General features: G+C 39.2%; 2 protein-coding genes and 1 long non-coding RNA gene across 4 annotated transcripts in view; 2 read left to right on the top strand and 1 right to left on the bottom strand.

Annotated features, from left to right (window-relative positions):
* pank1a (pantothenate kinase 1a) overlaps window positions 1–6816 on the top strand; it is a 32250-nt gene extending 25434 nt beyond the window's left edge. For both annotated transcript variants that reach the window (XM_038736842.1, XM_038736843.1), the window contains exons 7-8: window positions 56–181; window positions 398–6816. In XM_038736842.1, coding sequence (XP_038592770.1) covers window positions 56–181; window positions 398–457 — 186 coding nt within the window. In that variant the 3' untranslated portion in view covers window positions 458–6816. The remainder of the gene's footprint in view (window positions 1–55; window positions 182–397) is intronic.
* A 1301-nt stretch (window positions 6817–8117) lies between these two features.
* Window positions 8118–17912, top strand: LOC119917631 (monocarboxylate transporter 12-B-like). The gene is made up of 9 exons (XM_038738028.1): window positions 8118–8343; window positions 10523–10885; window positions 12582–12685; window positions 13189–13332; window positions 14041–14136; window positions 14362–14518; window positions 15236–16003; window positions 16096–16355; window positions 16767–17912. The coding sequence occupies exons 2-9, from the start codon at window positions 10749–10751 to the stop codon at window positions 16952–16954; spliced, it is 1854 nt and encodes a 617-aa protein (XP_038593956.1). The 5' UTR covers window positions 8118–8343; window positions 10523–10748; the 3' UTR covers window positions 16955–17912.
* Window positions 12876–15815, bottom strand: LOC119917632. The gene is made up of 3 exons (XR_005447315.1): window positions 15677–15815; window positions 14351–14495; window positions 12876–13385 (listed from the first exon to the last, which is right to left on the bottom strand). It is a non-coding gene; the product is annotated as an uncharacterized LOC119917632 (long non-coding RNA).
* Window positions 17913–18276: the final 364 nt, after the last annotated feature.

The raw sequence follows: 18276 nt of genomic DNA, 5'->3' as shown, positions 1-18276 counted from the left end.
ATATATGCTATTGTAAAATTTTTATTTTCTTTTTTTACGTCTGTCTTTATATCAGAAAATTGAGCGTGTGGTGTTTGTTGGAAACTTCCTTCGCATCAACACAGTGTCCACAAAACTGCTAGCCTATGCCATGGACTTCTGGTCTAAAGGACAATTACGAGCCCTCTTCTTGGAACACGAGGTGAGCACTCGACTAAAACACCATAAGATGAATTTAACCAAGGTATGGACCTGAAAGAAGTCAAACCTCCTGTTTCTAAAGCCTGATCTTAGTGTTGGACTAAACAAAATGAATCAAAATGAAATATCATCAAAGGTAGCACATAAAAACTCTCAGTAAAACCCACGAGAGTGTGTGTAAGAAGTGTATGTATGTGTGTATTTGTCTTTGCACCAGGGTTATTTTGGAGCTGTTGGGGCGCTGATGGAGCTGCTCAAGACAACAGAGGACCCCTAAAGGAATTTCTGTCGTGACATCATCGACCCTTGACAAGATGATGTCATCCACCCCTGAACGCTGTGATGTCATCAACTCTCGATGCTGTGACGCCATCTACTTTTGAGCCTGCTGAAAGGTCCCGTTCACAGAGGCCGTAAAGGAACACTAAGAGAGAGAGAGGCGCAGAAACTGAGAAAAGCCATTTTAATAATTTAACACTTGTAAATAATGATAACCTCTAACATTCATCTCCTAAATTTCCCAAACAGAGTTCCCCTATCATAGAGGTTTTAATATTGTTATCTTTTAATTTATGGTTTCCTGTAACCACCTGTGTTGATTCCTGTAATCAGTCCTGTGTCAGGAAGCACAGAGACACAGAGTACGTTGGTGTTTTTTTTTTTTGTTACTGTGTTTGTGTGAATAGCTACTGTAGCATTACGTCCTGGAGGCTGTGGTGCCCCCGGCGACTATTTGTGCAACAGTTCTTTAAGATAGGATGTCAGCACAAGAATGAAGTTACTCTTGAATGAGTTATTGGGCATTTTTTTACCACCAGAGACTCAAAATTCATTTTCTGCGACCACAGAAACATCATTTGACAACCAATACCTCCTGCCTTTATCTGTCCAGGTGCAGTAGCTGAAGCTTTCTGTAATGTTAACGTCTGGTTTGTCGCTGAGGCTGTAAAACCACCAATCACATCGTCACTTAGCTCCAAGCTGCAGCTGGACAGCCGTTGTGGCAGTAGCTAAGGGTTGGGAGGCAGTTTGTTGTCACCTGTCTGTTGCACAAAGAGTTGCCCACCATGCTATAGTCTTCTAAGGAGTGCACTGAAGCCAAATCCTGTTGAGATTTGTACGACACCTGCCTCCTTCAGCTCAGATGAGAAGCAGAAAAACTTTTTTAATTCTTTCTTTCTGTTGCTCCACTGCACAAGGCCTTTGCTTTTTGTTTGTTTCTCCACCGTCTGCCTACATGTAAACAACATTAACAACACCATCTTGCCACGCATGCATACCTAACCTGCTGAGTTTAGTGTTAGATGATGGGACCAAGACATTGTCTTCCTACAGCTGTTGATTTCTGTTGACTAGCATCACTACAACTACAGTTCAGGATCTAGTCTGGCTCACCCATTTAAGTTTGTGATTTTTTTTTAAATATATATCTGTAGGGAATTGAGTTTTCTTTTTCTCTTGCCCTTCCCTGTCTCTCAGTGTCTAGCTCAAGGACACTTTTCCTCACCCCCTAGCTCCTCTGCCACCCTGCTGCCTTGTGTGGATGTTTCAGTGTATGCGTTTGGGCTGAGCTAATGCCGGCTTTAAAGATTAGAGATCAAATTTGCTCCATTTGAATCGTGACATAAAAATAGTTCGGCACCCCTGCTATACATGCAGATGTGGAAGAACAGTGTAGACAATGGGGATACAGGCGCTTGTAGCATGTAAAATACACTACTGCAGATTTGCTAGCAGCGGAATCAGTTCAACTACTTTAGATTAGCGTGCTTTTACTGTCTAATAGGTGATTGATAGGTGTTGTGTAAGTGCTGCTGGGTAGAAGATTCATTACAAGATATGTTTTAGAAGTTGGCCAACATTCTCCCGCTACAACCCTGATAATCACTTTTTGCTCGCCTTAGACCATTTCAGATACTTTGTGCATCATTTCAACCAACCCCTAAACCTGGGGTATGGAACATGCACACAAGCAAGACCTTAAAAAAGCTCTAGACAAGGAAATGGCTTCATTTATTTCTCAGATACACAGTTGTTTGCATGACTCTAAGAACAATGAAGTTCTGTTTGTCCTAATCTGAGTCCACACTAGCATGCACCCTAGAAGACCCTACTTTTTGTTTCATTGTGTATTTACTGAATACTTTCAAATTAGGCCTGAGATTGTAGGATGGAAAATCCTATTGCTTGTCTGAATTGACTGTAATAATGCTCTGAGCAGAAAACGTCTTTCTGATACTTTTTCAATGAATCTCTAATCTGCAATAATTTGGGGGAAGTTGGAACTGTAAATTACATGCACACCTCATCTTACAGGCAAGGTTCGCTTGTAATTTATTATGCATGACAAAGACAGCAGTGAGCTTTCTCACTGACAGTGAATTATAGAATTATTAGATCATAGCTGTTGGAGAAACATGTACCACAAATGTAAAATTTCCTATAATGTCATGTTAATGACCCTCCCCCCACCTTCCAGCCTGGACCTTTACAGCCTTTCATCTCTGTTTGTCAAAGCAGCTGAGCTATAAAGCTGGACACTGTAGTTTCCACTGTTCACTGCTTTACAGTGATTTAGCACCACTGTCTACATGCCTTCACCCTCCAGCAGAGAAACTGTGCTCCTTTCCTTTTTTGCAATCACTCATTGTGTAATTCACCTCCATTTCTTAGTTTTTGTACTCTAGACTATTTGTTGTTAAAATACCTCCAAACCATCACTACCAACACTTTTGGGTCTGTGAGTTATCTGTGTTTCTGAGCCAGATATACAAGTGTTAGTTAGGATTTCCTTGACAGGACCTTGGAGTTCTCAAAATGTCACCACAGTATAATAACAATGGGCAAACCCTTATCAGCTAATTGAATGGTATGCAAGTATTCTGAACATCTTAATGACAAAATCAAGTGATTGCAGTTTTTTTCATTAATTTATGAAAAGACACGCATTTCAGTTGGATTATAGGCTACATAGTTCTTAGGAAGTTGTTATTTAAACTGATGTTTTTATCCACAACAACTCACAATACACTAACATTTAAAATGTTTTGCTGAAAAATTGAATATGCACAATTTGAAATAATTATGTTTGCAAATTAAAGATTGAACAGAATCAAAATAGATGAACAGTGGGCAGTTCATAACTCATCAGGTACCAGAATAATCACATTTTTACAGATTGCATCCTCTGTAGTCCATGCATACTAAAAGTTAAACACTACTATTTCTCTACTATGGATGCAGTGAGAGTAACATGCTTCATTAACTACCTATTGGCTTCAATAATCCAAATGCAAACACTTATGCAAGTGTTGAGAGTAAAACTGTGTTGAAATACTGTTTGAGTAGCAATGTTTTGCAACCAATTTCCTCTGAAAACATTGAGTCACCAGTGTGTTCGACCCAGCTTGTTCTTCACCTGTGACGACACTGCATATGTTCTTTGCGGGTGCTTTTTGTTTTTGCCTTGTTCCAACTCATGTTTGGATGATAATAGTGGCCTCGACCTGTCAGGTGCCGCTCTGCTCTAAAATCAGGCTGGTGATGGTTATCTTGTGCCACCCCTTCTTTAAATCTGAAAACCAACAAAACCGTTGCCTTCACTGTGTTTTTGCCTGGTTACACCATGTCCGTGCCCTTCAGTTTGTGATTTAATTTCAGTTTCTTACCTGCTGAACTTCACCTCAGTGTTTTTGTAACATTGTGTGTGCAGATGGATCTTAATGTTCAGGGTTATACTATTGATTTCTGTATGTGTGTGTGTGTTTGTTTTTGCCATTGTACTGTAACAGATTCAGTGCAGTTAACATCCACATCCACAGTTTGAATCATCAGCATTCACAACTCACCTGCTAGTCAGGAATTTGTCTTAGTACAGAAATAACATAATCTTCGACTAGCACTGCAACGGTTTTGGTAACAATATATGATCTTTTGGAAAACCACAACATTCTTTAGGTATCACAGATCATTAATAATGAGTCCTGGAATTTGGAAAACTGGAGTTTTCTAACCTTGCTTTTCATTATGTTTTGGGGGCAAAAAGGTTTGGTTTGGGAACATTTATTTTTAGAAGGTATGCCTTTTTATTATTTTTATCCTGCTTTTTTTTTGTGGACAGTAGTAAGTAATAATGTTAATTTCTCTCACGTGATTTGTAAGTCCTGAATTTCTTTTAATGGTTTGATTGTTTTTGGTTGGCACAAAAGAACCAGTGTGATTGTTCCTAGAAATGTAAATCCACGCTGTCATCCCCTATCAGGCTAAAGACATAACGTGATTTGCAGCACTTATGAAAGTGATCTGACTGCTAGCTGTACCTTTTTAAACACATGGCATCACTGTCCTGCAGAACCTTTTACCTCAAAACAGATGAACACCCAAGTAGAAGGTGCATTTTAAAATCTGCTGTTCATCATGTGGTACAGTCCTGGTGTCAGTGCTGCATTTACTTGGAAAAGGATATTTGAAGACATCCATGAGGACATTTTTAAGATGATGCATTGGTCTGCACAATATAGATGACATGTGTTTAAAAGATTGTTTAAATTGTACCTGTATATTTCCAGTGACCGTGTAATTACAAGATATAATTTTCATACTCAACTATTTTGAGTTTCTAAGCCAGAGATACAGACCGTCATGTGAATAGCATGAGTTCATATACTTGTAGTATTTTTTGGATATAACTATTGTACTAATATTTACTGCTGCATTTTCAGTGTTCTTGACTCCAAAAACCGAAAGAATAAGACTAGCTGGAATTAAGATTCTTCACATGAACTGTGTTTATGTTTCCAGCAACAACACTCGTGAATGCCACCATTCAAAGCAGCATCACATCTTGCATTGTAGTTGACATTTTTGTCCTTCTAAAAAGTGTTTCACATTTTCTCTAATTACAGCGCAGACACAGTCTAAAGCGTGAATTCAGTCGTTGAAGGAAATTAATTTTCAAGTAATGATTTTTCTGTTATCATGATTCAACAATGTCAACAATATCGCTGTTTGTCTGCTTTGATAACAGTCTGAGCTGTGATTTTAGAGTTTGGGATTTGAATCTCACTAACACTTTGTTTGGAGTTCATTTCCCACTGGGACCATCTGTACTCATGTATTACTCGCTACTGTAAGGAGCTTTGGCTGAAAGTGCCCACTGAACGGCAAATGTTATGTCATCTGTAGTGAAATCTAACCAACAGGCTATGCAGTATCTCACCCATGGATCTCTTTGTCCCTTTCAACACCCTCACCTCTTCTCTAAAGCTACAAGAGTTGATTTGACTTGTTTGTAAAAGTTCTTAAAAAATATGCAACCCTGTTAGATTTCCCCTCTTAGAAATCCTGTTTGAATCTTGACGGAGAGAGTTTCTCCTCCTGATGTTTGTCCTGCTGATTTAGTTGTTAACACTATTTAAGGTGGATGCTCGCAACAGGATGTTTTAGGCCAAATTATGCACCAAAATGAGCATAACAAGCATGTTTCCACAGTGTGCTCCGTGTGACCCAATCATGCTTAACAACCCTCATCTCATTAAAAAGAGTTCTCATCTTGGTATAAAACTCTAAATACCCAATTGCTGTCAAACCTCATGTTGCCTATTAGTAACAGTGACATAATGTTCCTTGTGACTTTTGCATGTCCAGAGTTTTTCCACTCCAATTTGCTAAACATTTCAGGGTTTCCTCAGAGGTTCTTAATCCGGTCAAACATCCTGTTGCGTGAACACATCCAGCCTTTAAACTGTCTTCTGAAATGCTTGACTGGCAGGACAGACCTTTTCACCCTTGTGTATTTGATTGTACAGAGATTTTGTAAATAATATTAATATGATATATTCTACACCAGCAATCTGTCTGTTGATAAAGTTGTTTCAGCTGTTCGGGGTCAGGCTTCCCAAACATGACTCGGCACTTCATTTACAATCCCAACGCAGACAGAAGATGTGACAAACCACTTTCCTTTGTAGCTTTATCACCTTTACCAACGCCATCAGAGCCGTGATAAATAGTATTAGCAAATACCAAGTCAGTTTTAACCTACTTGTGGTATAGAATTGATTATATTTTTTTTCTCACTAGGACTAGATATATCTGTAGATGTTTTTCTGTGATTGTCTAAAATCTGATCTGGCATTGAATGTCTGTGTTTACATGTGTTAACTTCTCCAATTGGAACAGGGTTTTGTTGCATGTATTGTCACTTTAATATAGTTTTCTCAATTCCATCCAGGCCCATTATACTTAGATTAAAAAATAACCATTTTAAATAAGTTATACTTACTCTAAATGGTGATGGTGAACTGAAGGGGAAATGTGGTATGTTAAATTAGACATTTCCTCTACACTTTTAAGTATTTAACTGTCCAGGTGTCTGTTTTCTGTCTGCGGGATTTCAGTGCCGGTTGTTCACATCGGCTCCTCTGTGATCTGGATCTTCGTGTGATAGTTTTGGGAAGCCCAGTGCTGGTTGTTGGCGTCAGATCTGCTGCTGCTTTTAACTCCGGTTTGAAAATAGAAAGGGTTAAAGAGAAAAAAAAATTACGGCTTCCTGCCTTGTGCAATGCCTATGTACTGAAGTGAAGAGATTTTTTTTTTTTTTTCTAAAAAGGAATTAAACTAAAACTGGATGAGAAATGTGTTCTGGGTGTTTCTTTACTCTCGTGTATATGACAATGAAAAAGGAAGCAAGAAATGACAGGAATGCAGTCATTTCTTAAATAAAGGAAAAGACAAACTTTAAGGAAACCAAAACCAAAAGTAATGTTACTTAAAGGGAGATCTGTGGGAGCTTTAAATCCTATAGAAGGATAAAAAGAACAATGTGACTGCTGACAGTTGCATTAACATTTTGGTTTACATAAAGGTGAACAATGCATTTAAAGTGAAGCTATGTAAATTAATTTGGGGGATGGGGTCAAATGTGTCCCTTGGCATCTGATTGCAAAACAATCCAATAGCAATCATACAAGGCAGGTTAATTTACAACAGGGCAATTTAATTTAATGTGCTGTATGTAAGACATAGAAGCCATTAAGACAAGATATGGTAAAGTAATTTGTAACCATATATGTCAAATAGTAAAAAAAATAACAATATAACTGTTAAATATAGTAGACTAAAGTATAAAATGACAGAACCAAAATAATCAGCACACAAATGCACCAGCCATTTTAGCTATGTGCACGTAGTTTTCATCAGCTAATGTAATTTTTTCACATTAGCTTGCTGGATAAAATGCTTTAGCACTGCTACAAAAGCTTATACGATGATTATTCAGTAGTATAAGAGGTAGCTAGCTTTATTTTAGCCTCGCCTAGGGATAGCTAGCTGAATGAAAACAATACAGTCAATTAAACATATATGCCAGCTCCTTAGGTGAACAATATGGAAGACAAATATAAGAATAAAATGACTTTTAATTTATTTTATTAACTAATAGGAGGTAGGGGAAGAAAGGGTTTCCTGTATTTTATTAACTGACTGGAGGTTAAAGGGAAATATTAAGCTTACTAACGTTATTACTTTTACACTCCCATTTTGTTTACTGTATTTTTATATTATTTATGTAGCCTATTCATGCCTGAAAACACTACCGTTTGTCGGTTTTGGCGCTCCATACAACAATATTAGGCTGTACCATAGGCTTTTAAAAAAGTAATACCAGTAGGCCTATGTTAAAAAACAAATTGTACAGAAACACTAAAGTCTTTGGAGATAAGTAACATTATCTTTACCACAGGAGATAAAACAACTGAGATAAATTATTATATGGCTCTCTTGTACCAGACAGGTAGTGTTCTTATAAAATGTAGCAATAAAAATACACCACAGTGAAATAGGGGACCTGACTGATATTGAGACACATTTCACGTCGATGGGGGTATTTAGGGATCTCCTCCTCCTCCTCCTCCTCCTCCTCCTCCTCCACTTCCCCTCTTATCTTCAGTTTGCGGCTTAGTTGTGTTGCAGAGCACCTTCAGGGTGCAGGAGAGGCTGCAGCAAGAAAACTTTCTTTGTTAAAACATTTGTTTTTAATCGCCATTTTGTGCTTCTGCCGAACAGCTGAGCAATGAAGCAGTGAAAGAGGAGCAGAGACCGTCTGGAAGTAGAAAGTCAACACACTTTGTTATGTGTTTTTTATCTTGTTGACTTGCATTGATGGTGAGTTTTAACCTCTCTCTCTCTCTCGCTCGCTCTCTCTCTCCTCTGCCTTTATCTCTTTATCGACATTTTTGTTTTTCTGGTAAACTTAACCCATTATGAATTAGTTGTAGCCAAGCTCTCCGACTCAATATCATATTTACTTTGGTACTAAAAAATTCACATGCTGCAACAAAACAAAGGAGCTTATAAATATTTTGAATTATAAAATAACATTCAAATATGACATTAAATAATTTTTAAATAACTTTAAAATACAGTAAGTACAGTAGCCTAATCTAATAATGTATTGTCTGGCCATTTTTGTGGCAGACTTTACTTTTAGTGCCAGTTGACTTTGCAGTATGGAGGGTCTCTTTTGGTGATGATGCTGTTGTTCAACACACACACACACACACACACACACACACACACACACACACACACACAGAAACTTTACAACCTGTTTGTTGAGATAACATTTTTAAACAACAGATGACAAAGCAAAATAAGCTCAACAGAAACCTTTGGACGGGTGCATGAGAGCAGTTTCAACAGCACAGATATGTACTCCCTTCTTATGTTTTAAAAAAGTGTGTCAGGGTTTCCTTTATTGTTTTATTTCCTAATTGAACGTTTGTTGTCCTGTAAGTGACGTCTCTGCCCTTTCCCACCTTCTTACACACACAGAAACACACACACCCTCACATTCATAGCTTGTTTGTCCAGATTGTTCAAGCTTTCGCCTGATTGGGTTTCCGTAACAGCTCAAATCGGACCAAGTAGCTGAAATGCAAAAACGGCACAGCTTGTGTGAAGGCCTGAGCTTTTCAAATGGAAACACATGCTGCTCCTCAGCTGCTGGTTTGCACCAACAAGTGTTTGAGACACATTAATGGGATGAACCAAGAGTGTGGCACTTAGCCCCGGGGTGTGTTTATCAAATGCAAACAACCAGGATGTAACAGTTAGCATTTCAGCCACTGAAGAATTCAACCACAGGCACACTGAACCACTACCAGCTCCAATGGAGCTGTAGCTGATCTCCAACTTCTGATCTGGTGTTTGACCAAACCTTTTATAGCTTTTTTGAAAGCCATAGTACAAGATCATCACAACAGCCATGTGAAAATCTCATTAACACTTTATTATCACATGGCTGCTCTGCTGCATCTTTACACTTGCAGATGAGACACATGAAGAAATTGTAGCAGAAATATATCTTTCACTGAAACCAAATTCTATGTTGACGCAATCCATCACAAAATTTACCAAAAGCAACACATAAGACTTAAGCACAGACCTGTTAAAACTCATGTCAACTAAAACAGAAAAAAGGTGGGGCAGGGCCAGGCTCACAGTATGACTGTCAGTTCATAAAATCATAAATGCAACATACAACATACAGCAAATTGGCATGAGAGAGTCAGGGCTCCCATCAAAGCTTGTTCACCTAATTTAACGGTACAATGTGTAATATCTGGCTGCGTGTTCCAAACAAATAGGAGGCGGCATTTCACCTCCTCTTCCCCCTCAGCCAGGCTACTCTCTGAGTGATTCTGCTCCTCTGCTCTTTTCTGATCACATGTTATGTTAGATCTTATCTTTATAATAACCCTTTTTATGTGTTCCTGGATTAGCGGGCGCTGCTTCTTCTGCAACGATGAAGTTCGATTTGTGTGATGATCTGCAGGAAGGGGCTTCTCTTCTACCTTTGTGTGTTAAAAACACAACAAACAGCAGCGATAGTATTTCTGATAGTGGATGGTCAGATTTTGATATTTAAGGGGGGGGGGGGTTGAAACTCCAGGAGAACCGCGGGGAAAAGGATAGAGAAATCATTTGTTAAATGTGGCACTTCTTCCAAGTGGACACATTAATATTACATGCAAGTATATTTGCATAAACATGTGTGCACAGTACATATGCATGTTTTTAGACTTGCAGCTGGAGAGGCGTGTTTCAACACTAGCAGAGTTCTAAGATACTGCTGTCTGATGTAAAGGCTGAACGTCTCATCGAGGAAATAATCCACCAAATGTATATTACTTCACCAATGTGTTGTGTTTAGTAGCTGGCAGCGCTCATTTTAAACTAGATTGGATGCATGGACAAATGGACCAGAAAGTAGCTTTAACTCTTTATGATGCTGACATTCGCAGCTTAACATCTGCCTGTTGTGGTTTCTGTGTTTTTTCAGTGACCGAGGACGAAGAAGGAGCTAACAAAAAGGGAAGAAGGGCCTTTTTTTTCTGATCTTCAAGCAAGTGACTGAGGCTTTTGACAGAACAAGCCCAGCCAATGAAAACATGCTGTACATTTAGAGACAAAAGGAGAACATTGAGGAGTGGAGTGTGACCTCCACCGTCCCTTCTAACAGTGGGAGGGGAAGCTGATGTCAGTCTGCCTTGTGATTAGCTGGAGTGATGGCAGTCACCAAGGAGGAGAAGCTCAACAGAGGTAGAAGGTCGTCGGGGGTCACGACCCCACCAGAAGGTGGCTGGGGTTGGATGATCGTGGCTGGTTCTTTCCTCGCCACCATCTGCATTCGGGCAGTGACCAGGTGAATGTGTGTGTCTGTGTGCATGTCTGGAGTATGAAGTTTGAGGAGTAAGATCATGGGCAGCACAACAGCTCACCCCCTACTGGTTAAACTTAAGTAGTTGGTATACAAGTTATCAATGTGATGGGCTATAGCCTATACTAAAAAAGTCACTAAAGTTACATGGATCTGGACGATTTGTGGAAGTTAGTATTTTAGCATGTCCCTGTCAGAGGAAGATTTGAGCTCTTATTAAATGCTGGATTTGCAGTATTGTGTGGCGTATGGTTCTGCCATACAAGGCTTCGTGCTCTTAGCTTTGGTCATTATCACCTTTATGTTATTTCTTGGCAAGACTCCATTCCCACTCAGCTCACATTGTCTAAGCCACTAAACTGATTTAGCAGCAATATTTTTTCTTTTTTCCACTAAGACTTTGAAATCCTGCTGAGATGTTTCCATCTTCCAAATTTGCACAGCCAGCACAATTCCTCCACAACTCAGCTGTGAGCTGACATATGCTTTCCACTGCCATTACCTTTTTAATATGTGTACAAAATGTGTAAAAAAAAAATTAAATTGAGATATGTCACAATCTACATACAGTAGATACTTTAACTGCTATGTAGCTTGATTATTATTGTAATATCTAATCCGCAAAGTAACTAAAAACAAAATGTACTCACCAATGCATGATACTAAAATCTAATCTACTTTCATAACTCTATATTTCTTAATATGTAAAATAATCCATGAGAAATACGGGGAATAAAATGTTAAACTTCAATATTCCAGAACAGATCACACAACTGTCTGTTTGATCACTTGGCTTCTTGTTTCACTTTTTAACTTGCTTCAGAGGGAGTATTAACATTCCCAGCGGTTTCTCTCTATGTGTGCATATATGTGTGTGTGTGTGTGTGTGTGTGTGTGTGTAAGAGACAAAAGAGAGACTAATATGTTTGCATATGATGATGGACATATTGTAAGTAAAAAGACGGCTGTAGTCTTCCAGTATCTTCAACCAAGTCCAGTTGCCCTTGACTTTAACCTTCGTTGGCTAACGCAACTTTCACCAAAGTCTGATCTGCTCTGGTCAAATGCCATGTGGCCTGGGAGTGATCTCTGTGGTTACATAACAGACAATGAGAGTCATAAAAATGGGTCAGGGCCCTCAGATTGGTGAATGATAGCCATAAACTGATAAAAACCTCACTCAACTCTAGTTTATCAACTATTTGATGTCAGCTCTCACCTTCTGTACTCTTTAATGACTTCCTGAATATAATAAATGTGTTATTATAAAGAACACCGTGTCATGGTCTTGCAAAACTTTGTGCCCCAAGTTTATGAGGTGGTAAACTGGTGGCACAAGATTTTGCAGCGTTGTCTTCTCTAATGAAGTTTTGGTGATGGGGTGGTGATGGTGCAATGGATAAGACACATACCTTTGATATGAGGGACACGGGTTCAATCCCCTACTGTGACCCATCCACCAACCCCTTTACAAACAAATATGATAATGTATTGTGTTTTGAAAGAGCTTCCAGACAGTGACAGCAAATATTAAATAATAAAAAGAGTATAGGTATAACTCTTGTGCTGCATCAGTGAGCCAAAGGGAAAGTAAAAATCAACATTTATAAGTACTATATATTTTTTGCAGACTATTGCGTAAAATGCACTAAATCCAACCTCCCTCTGCTTCTGTATCCAGATGTGTTTCCATGTTCTTTGTGGAGTTCCAGCTGCACTTTGAGAAAGATTATTCCACAACTGCCTGGATCCACAGTCTGATCGACTCCACCACCATGCTCTGTGGTAAGACCACCAGTACTAGCATTTGAAGGCAGGTCAGTGCTACAGTTAAGCCAGGTTTAACTGCAGCATTGGGGTGTTTGGTGCAGGAAGTGTTTCAGTTATTTCTAAAAACTGTGAGAATCTTTAAGCATTTTTGGTATTTTCTCATAAACTACAACTCTTACGTGAATGAAAGAATCTGACACATGTATTCCGTATTTCTCTTTCACTGTTTGTATTTTGATGCAGATCCAAATTTAATTTCCAGTGAAAATTAAATATTAATTTGGGTATATAAAATGACAAAGTGTCATCAAGTCATCAAGTGTTTGGGAACATCAAAACTGGAGAGCAATACAAGATCAGTTTAAATAAAGTGCAAACATTATGCCTTTTATAAAAATAATTGACTCAGTAAAGTTTACAGGTTTTATATCCCACATATAGCCTATATGAGTTGCTGTGCGTGAACTGCTCAGTGAAAATCAGTCAGTAAAATAGTAATCCACAGAAACTGTTTCCAGCTCCTCTGGGGTGTTTCCTTGGAAATCGCCTGTCCTGTAGAGCTACAGTGATCCTAGGAGGTCTGCTGTCTTCTGCTGGTCTGGTCCTCAGCTCCTTTGCTTCCAACCTGGAATATCTCTACATCTTCATGGGCATCCTTACAGGTACACACCATATGCCTACCATTTCATAGATAGTTTTAAACTGCCCCCGCCTCCTAGACAAATAAAAAAATAAATAAATCAACCAATGGCAGTGGAGGTGTCTCTGTGCTAGGCTAGCTCAGAAGCACCCGCAGATAGCATAGAGAGTTACATGCAGTGAGCTGAACTTCAATCTGCATTTCACCATTTTGGAGTTTAAAACTTTTTATGCCTTAATTGCTCAAAATCTAAAGTAATATTATCAACTGTGGCGGAATATCTCTACATCAATTTAACCTGCAGCTTTGTCTTACTTCATTGTAACCTGAAAAGCGACAATTTTAGATCTTATTTGCATCTGCACACTTATACTATAGATATAAATAACCATGTATTTTAGAATATTTAATGTGTATTTTATGTTTAATTACTTAAACCTTCCCCATAGTACTCAAATTATAACATTATACACCCTCACCTCCATACATGTAAGAGTCTGACCCTTTTCAGTTCACACTTATTGATGTCTGATTTTTTTATTAATTAAAAACTAAATACAAGCATTAAGTTGTTTGTGTGGGAGATACATACTTTTTTTCTGATGACATTTCATGGTTCTGTGGAGGTTGAATGCACTTGAATGTAATGCATGAATAAGAACATGTGTTTAGATTTGGCAACATTTGGCAGGTTTTGCCAAACTCCAAACCCTTTATCCATCCTGCACAGGTCTTGGCTTTGCTCTCAGCTACACACCAGCCATAGCGATGGTTGGGAGGTACTTCAGTGAGAGGAAAGCTCTGGCCTATGGCATCGCCCTGTCTGGTAGTGACATCTTTACTTACTTGTTGCTTTGTTTTCACGTCATTAATACCTTACTTTCCCATCCACTCTTCTACACCTTCATTCACTTTTCTTTCTACCTTATGTCTTTCACTGTTTTCCTCCATGCTTTTCCTTAGTCTGTTTTGAAGTCCCCCTACCTGTGCTTCTCCTCTACTCTCCTTGCCTCATTTCATCCCATTAAATTCAATTTCACCTCATCTTCAGGTAGTGGCATTGGGACCTTCATCCTGGCTCCTGCAGTCCAACTACTTATAGAGCATTACTCCTGGAGAGGAGCACTGCTCATCCTGGGAGGATTTGTTTCCAACCTGTGTGTCTGTGGTGCTCTGATGAGGCCGCTGGAACAAAGAGGAGGTGACATGTAAGTCCCCGTTCCACTTATACTAGGACTGCAACTATATATTTCTTCAGTTCATATTCATCAGTTCTGTATTTGATTAACTGATTAAGAGTTCCATCCAAAAAATGTCACATAATTGCTTGTTTTGTCAACAACAAATAACAATCCAAAACACAAAGATAATTAATTTACAATTAAAAACAGAGGAGAGCAGTACATTCTTAGAGCAACAGAAGGATTGGCATTTCCACTAGAAAAATAACTATCAACTATCTGCTATCAAAAATTGATGGACTTATTGCTTAATCAACTAATTAAATATTTCTACATGTGGGAAATATGCTTATTCCCATTCTTGCTGAGTGTTAGATGACAAGATTGATACCACTAGCTGTGTTTGTGTGCTACCTGTGGAGCTAGAATGAGCACATTATATGTTGTTTGTTTAATCCACACACAGACTGAAAAGTAAAAATGTCAAGTTGTGGTTTTGCTGGGAGCACTGACCTCTTGAAGTCTTGTCGTCACCGACGGTACAAGGCAACCAGTCTCTCACACCAATCATGCGTCTTATCCACTGCCACACCATAGTTAACTGGCATGAGAGTGGTATTGATCTTCCCAGTTAACTCTGGCCAGAAAGCCAATAAGCATATATCACCTGAACTAATCCTTTAGGAACTAAAATATACCAAATTCACTTTATGATCCATTTCAATGTATTTTTTTTTCTAAAAGGATATGGGAGAACAATATGGCAAACTTGGAGAAAGCTTGCATGACAACAGTGCTGGATTCCAAAGACACCAAACAAGTATCTGATTGCAGCCAAGTGGAGCCAAAACAGCTGGAAATGAACAACTTAAAGGATACACAAAGGCTTCTCATAGCCAATGGAGTGCTCAAAAACTGTGGACTTGAAAACAACAAACTAGGTTTGGGGAACATAGCACTGCTATCAAGTCCGAACCTGCCTCATCCTAGTTTAACAGATCTGAAGATAGCTGAATGCATGTTATTTAGCAACAAGTTAACAGAGACAATGCTAGGGGAGATCAAACTCGCAGATGTGAAAGTAGCAAATGGTTGCACAATTGAGGACTTGAAATCAGTGGAAAGGATGAACTTGAACAACAAGCCAGCTAACATGGATGCTAAGATAGAAGATTCAGAACTCACCGAAGCCAGACCAACAGATGCCTATCACTTCGATAAAATCATTAGCCCTCCTCCACAGCCTTTGGTGATCACAAAAACTTCATCCAGAAATCTCTGTTTTAGTCTCAAGTCCAGGGAGGAGTTTGGATTTCTGGTGTTACCAGACTTCCTGATTCTGTCTGTGTCACTCCTATTTCTGGCATATGGCTGCAGTGCTCCAGTAGTGTACCTGGTTCCTTATGCCCTCAGTGTGGGGGTGGGGCACAAGCAGGCTGCCTTCCTCATGTCCATATTTGGAGTCAGCGGCATTGTGGGCAACATCACCTTTGGATGGATCACAGACAGGGAGTAAGTAGGGTCAAGAGGTGTGATTTTGTGTGTGTGAAAAAATGCCAGGTATTTCATTAAGGCCCAGTACTGATGGTTTTCCTTCCTTCTAGGTGTCTGAAGAGGTATCGCATGCTGAGCTATATGGTGGCGATAGGCATGGAGGGCCTCTGCTGTATGTTCATCCCCCTCCTTCAGTCCTTCTCCCTCCTGGTCCCATTTTCCATACTGTACGGGTACTTTGACGGGGCATATGTAGCGCTCATCCCGGTGGTGACCTCTGATGTCGTAGGCTCCACCTACCTGACCTCCGCTCTGGGTGTGGTCTATTTTCTGCATGCTATTCCCTACCTGATCAGCCCACCAATAGGAGGTAAGTGTTCATGGATTTATTAACTTTATTTACAAGCCATAACTGTTTAAAGGTGTCCTGTAAAATTCTTGAGGATATTTCTGTCACATTCATTTTGAGATGTTGACATACAAAACAAGGATACAACTTTTGAGATTTTTACGTTGGCCTTGCATATCCTTTAGACTACTTGTTTTTGTGGAATAAAGCAGTTAATCTGATATCCTGTCCATTTCACTAGTGTTAACAACATTACAAAATATTTGTACACAGTTTGCGTATAAACTGAGGAAAACAAGGAAGGGACATTTCAAATCCTGGAATCACAGCTAGCTGCTTAGAGCCAGATAACACATTTGGTATTTTACCCTAAAGGTTTGTGTTTTTTTCCCACTAAGCTATAACACATATTTCCTTTTTCTCTTTCTCCAGGTTGGTTAGTAGACAGGACTGGAAACTACACAGCAACCTTCTTCCTCAGTGGGGCTTCCTTCATGTTCAGCTCTGGGGTCCTAGCAGCTGCTATGTTAGTCAGACACTGCCGGAGGTCCAAGTCTAACTCAGCTGTACATCTAAGTCCTAATTACATTGCTGCTGCAGGTCAGCAGGGAATCATGTGATGTGTCAATCAATATGCTGCTTCTCAACCTGCGCGGTGCACCTCATGACGGCTAAAATGCGAGTTTACAAAGAATATAGTAACAGTGCTATTTTGATGTACATCATACGCTTCTGATTTGTTTTGGACATATGACCCATAGCTCAGGCTCAACAAGAGCAGTGGCCAGAAGACACAAAGCTGCCAGAACCTGTGTCTTTCAAATAAAACAAAGAAGAAATATTGTGACTTCAAGACAAACAGTTTGTGTTATAATGAGTTTTCTGTTTGTTGTTTAATGTGGATATTTCATTTTTTAAAACCAGCTTTCTTACTTAATGGACGCCAAAGTTTGCAAGCAGGTTGCCATTAACATTCACAGGCTTTAGGGAGCTTTCCTGTAATATTGAGATTCAAACTGTTTGTGCCAATTTACTTAGTTTCTAAAGTGTTGCTTTTTCAGGTTGACACCTGACTACGTTGAACATCGCTACACGTTAGGCTACTCTGTGCAGGTAGCACTGTGTATATAATAATCTTTACACAACTGTTTTCATGATACTTCTGTTCTAGTAGGCTTTTTAAAACATGTTTACATTGCCGGCTTCCCACTGTGTTTGTGTCATATTAGTAGAAGCAGAAGAATGTGATTCATTTGCATGTGTCATGAACATGTTAAAAATGGTAATGATCATGCATGCCGCCAAGTCTTAGTGGCAGATGCAAAGAATCAAAACACTTTAAATAATTTTTACCTTACTTTATTTAATGATGATGTTTGGTCGGTATGCTCAATTTATCATAAACAATCTATAGTGGATATTTCTCATCAAATATTCTTGATGGTATTAATGTGAAAACAAATGATAATTTCAATACCTCGGATTGCACTGCAAGTAGTTGTAACAATCTGAAACTTTTTTTTGCCTGCACCGCTGGAGCTGGTCTCCAGCAGGAATAAATATTTGGAAAAAGTGATATTCAAACAGTGATTAGTAGTGTTGTAGTCAAGACCGCCTTAACTGAGACCAAGTCAAGACCAAGACCAGAGTTTATCGAGACTGAGACAAGACAAAGACTTTTCGGGCTGAGACCAAGTCGAGACCAAGACCAAGGGGAGGGCGAAACTGAGTCAAGACCAAGACCAGTTCGTGACACGCAATAAAATGTGGAACGAGATCACAGGTACTTCTCAAATTGATCTGAAAGATCCATGTTCCCTTTAAAACACCCATGTACAAACACTATGAGCTGAAATCAACATAAGCATATTTATTCAGCACTCCTTCTCCATGCTTACCTTCGCAGGTACGGGTGGCAGCTGTTACCGAGACAAGACCAAGT

Source organism: Micropterus salmoides, unplaced genomic scaffold, assembly GCF_014851395.1.
Source record: "Micropterus salmoides isolate LMB-PRFRI ecotype aquatic unplaced genomic scaffold, ASM1485139v1 Ms_hic_scaffold_22, whole genome shotgun sequence".
Lineage (NCBI taxonomy): Eukaryota > Metazoa > Chordata > Actinopteri > Centrarchiformes > Centrarchidae > Micropterus > Micropterus salmoides.
Note: the sequence above shows the minus strand (reverse complement) of the source record. Positions and strands in the feature narration are given on the sequence as shown.

What these genes read in the sequence shown, in the direction of transcription:
- LOC119917631 (XM_038738028.1), top strand. Translation starts at nt 10,749, where the DNA reads ATGGCAGTCACCAAGGAGGAGAAGCTCAACAGAGGTAGAAGGTCGTCG. An exon ending in CTCCACCACCATGCTCTGTG is followed by an intron (nt 12,686 to 13,188) that starts GTAAGACCACCA and finishes AACTGTTTCCAG; the next exon opens with CTCCTCTGGGGTGTTTCCTT. An exon ending in CTTCATGGGCATCCTTACAG is followed by an intron (nt 13,333 to 14,040) that starts GTACACACCATA and finishes CATCCTGCACAG; the next exon opens with GTCTTGGCTTTGCTCTCAGC.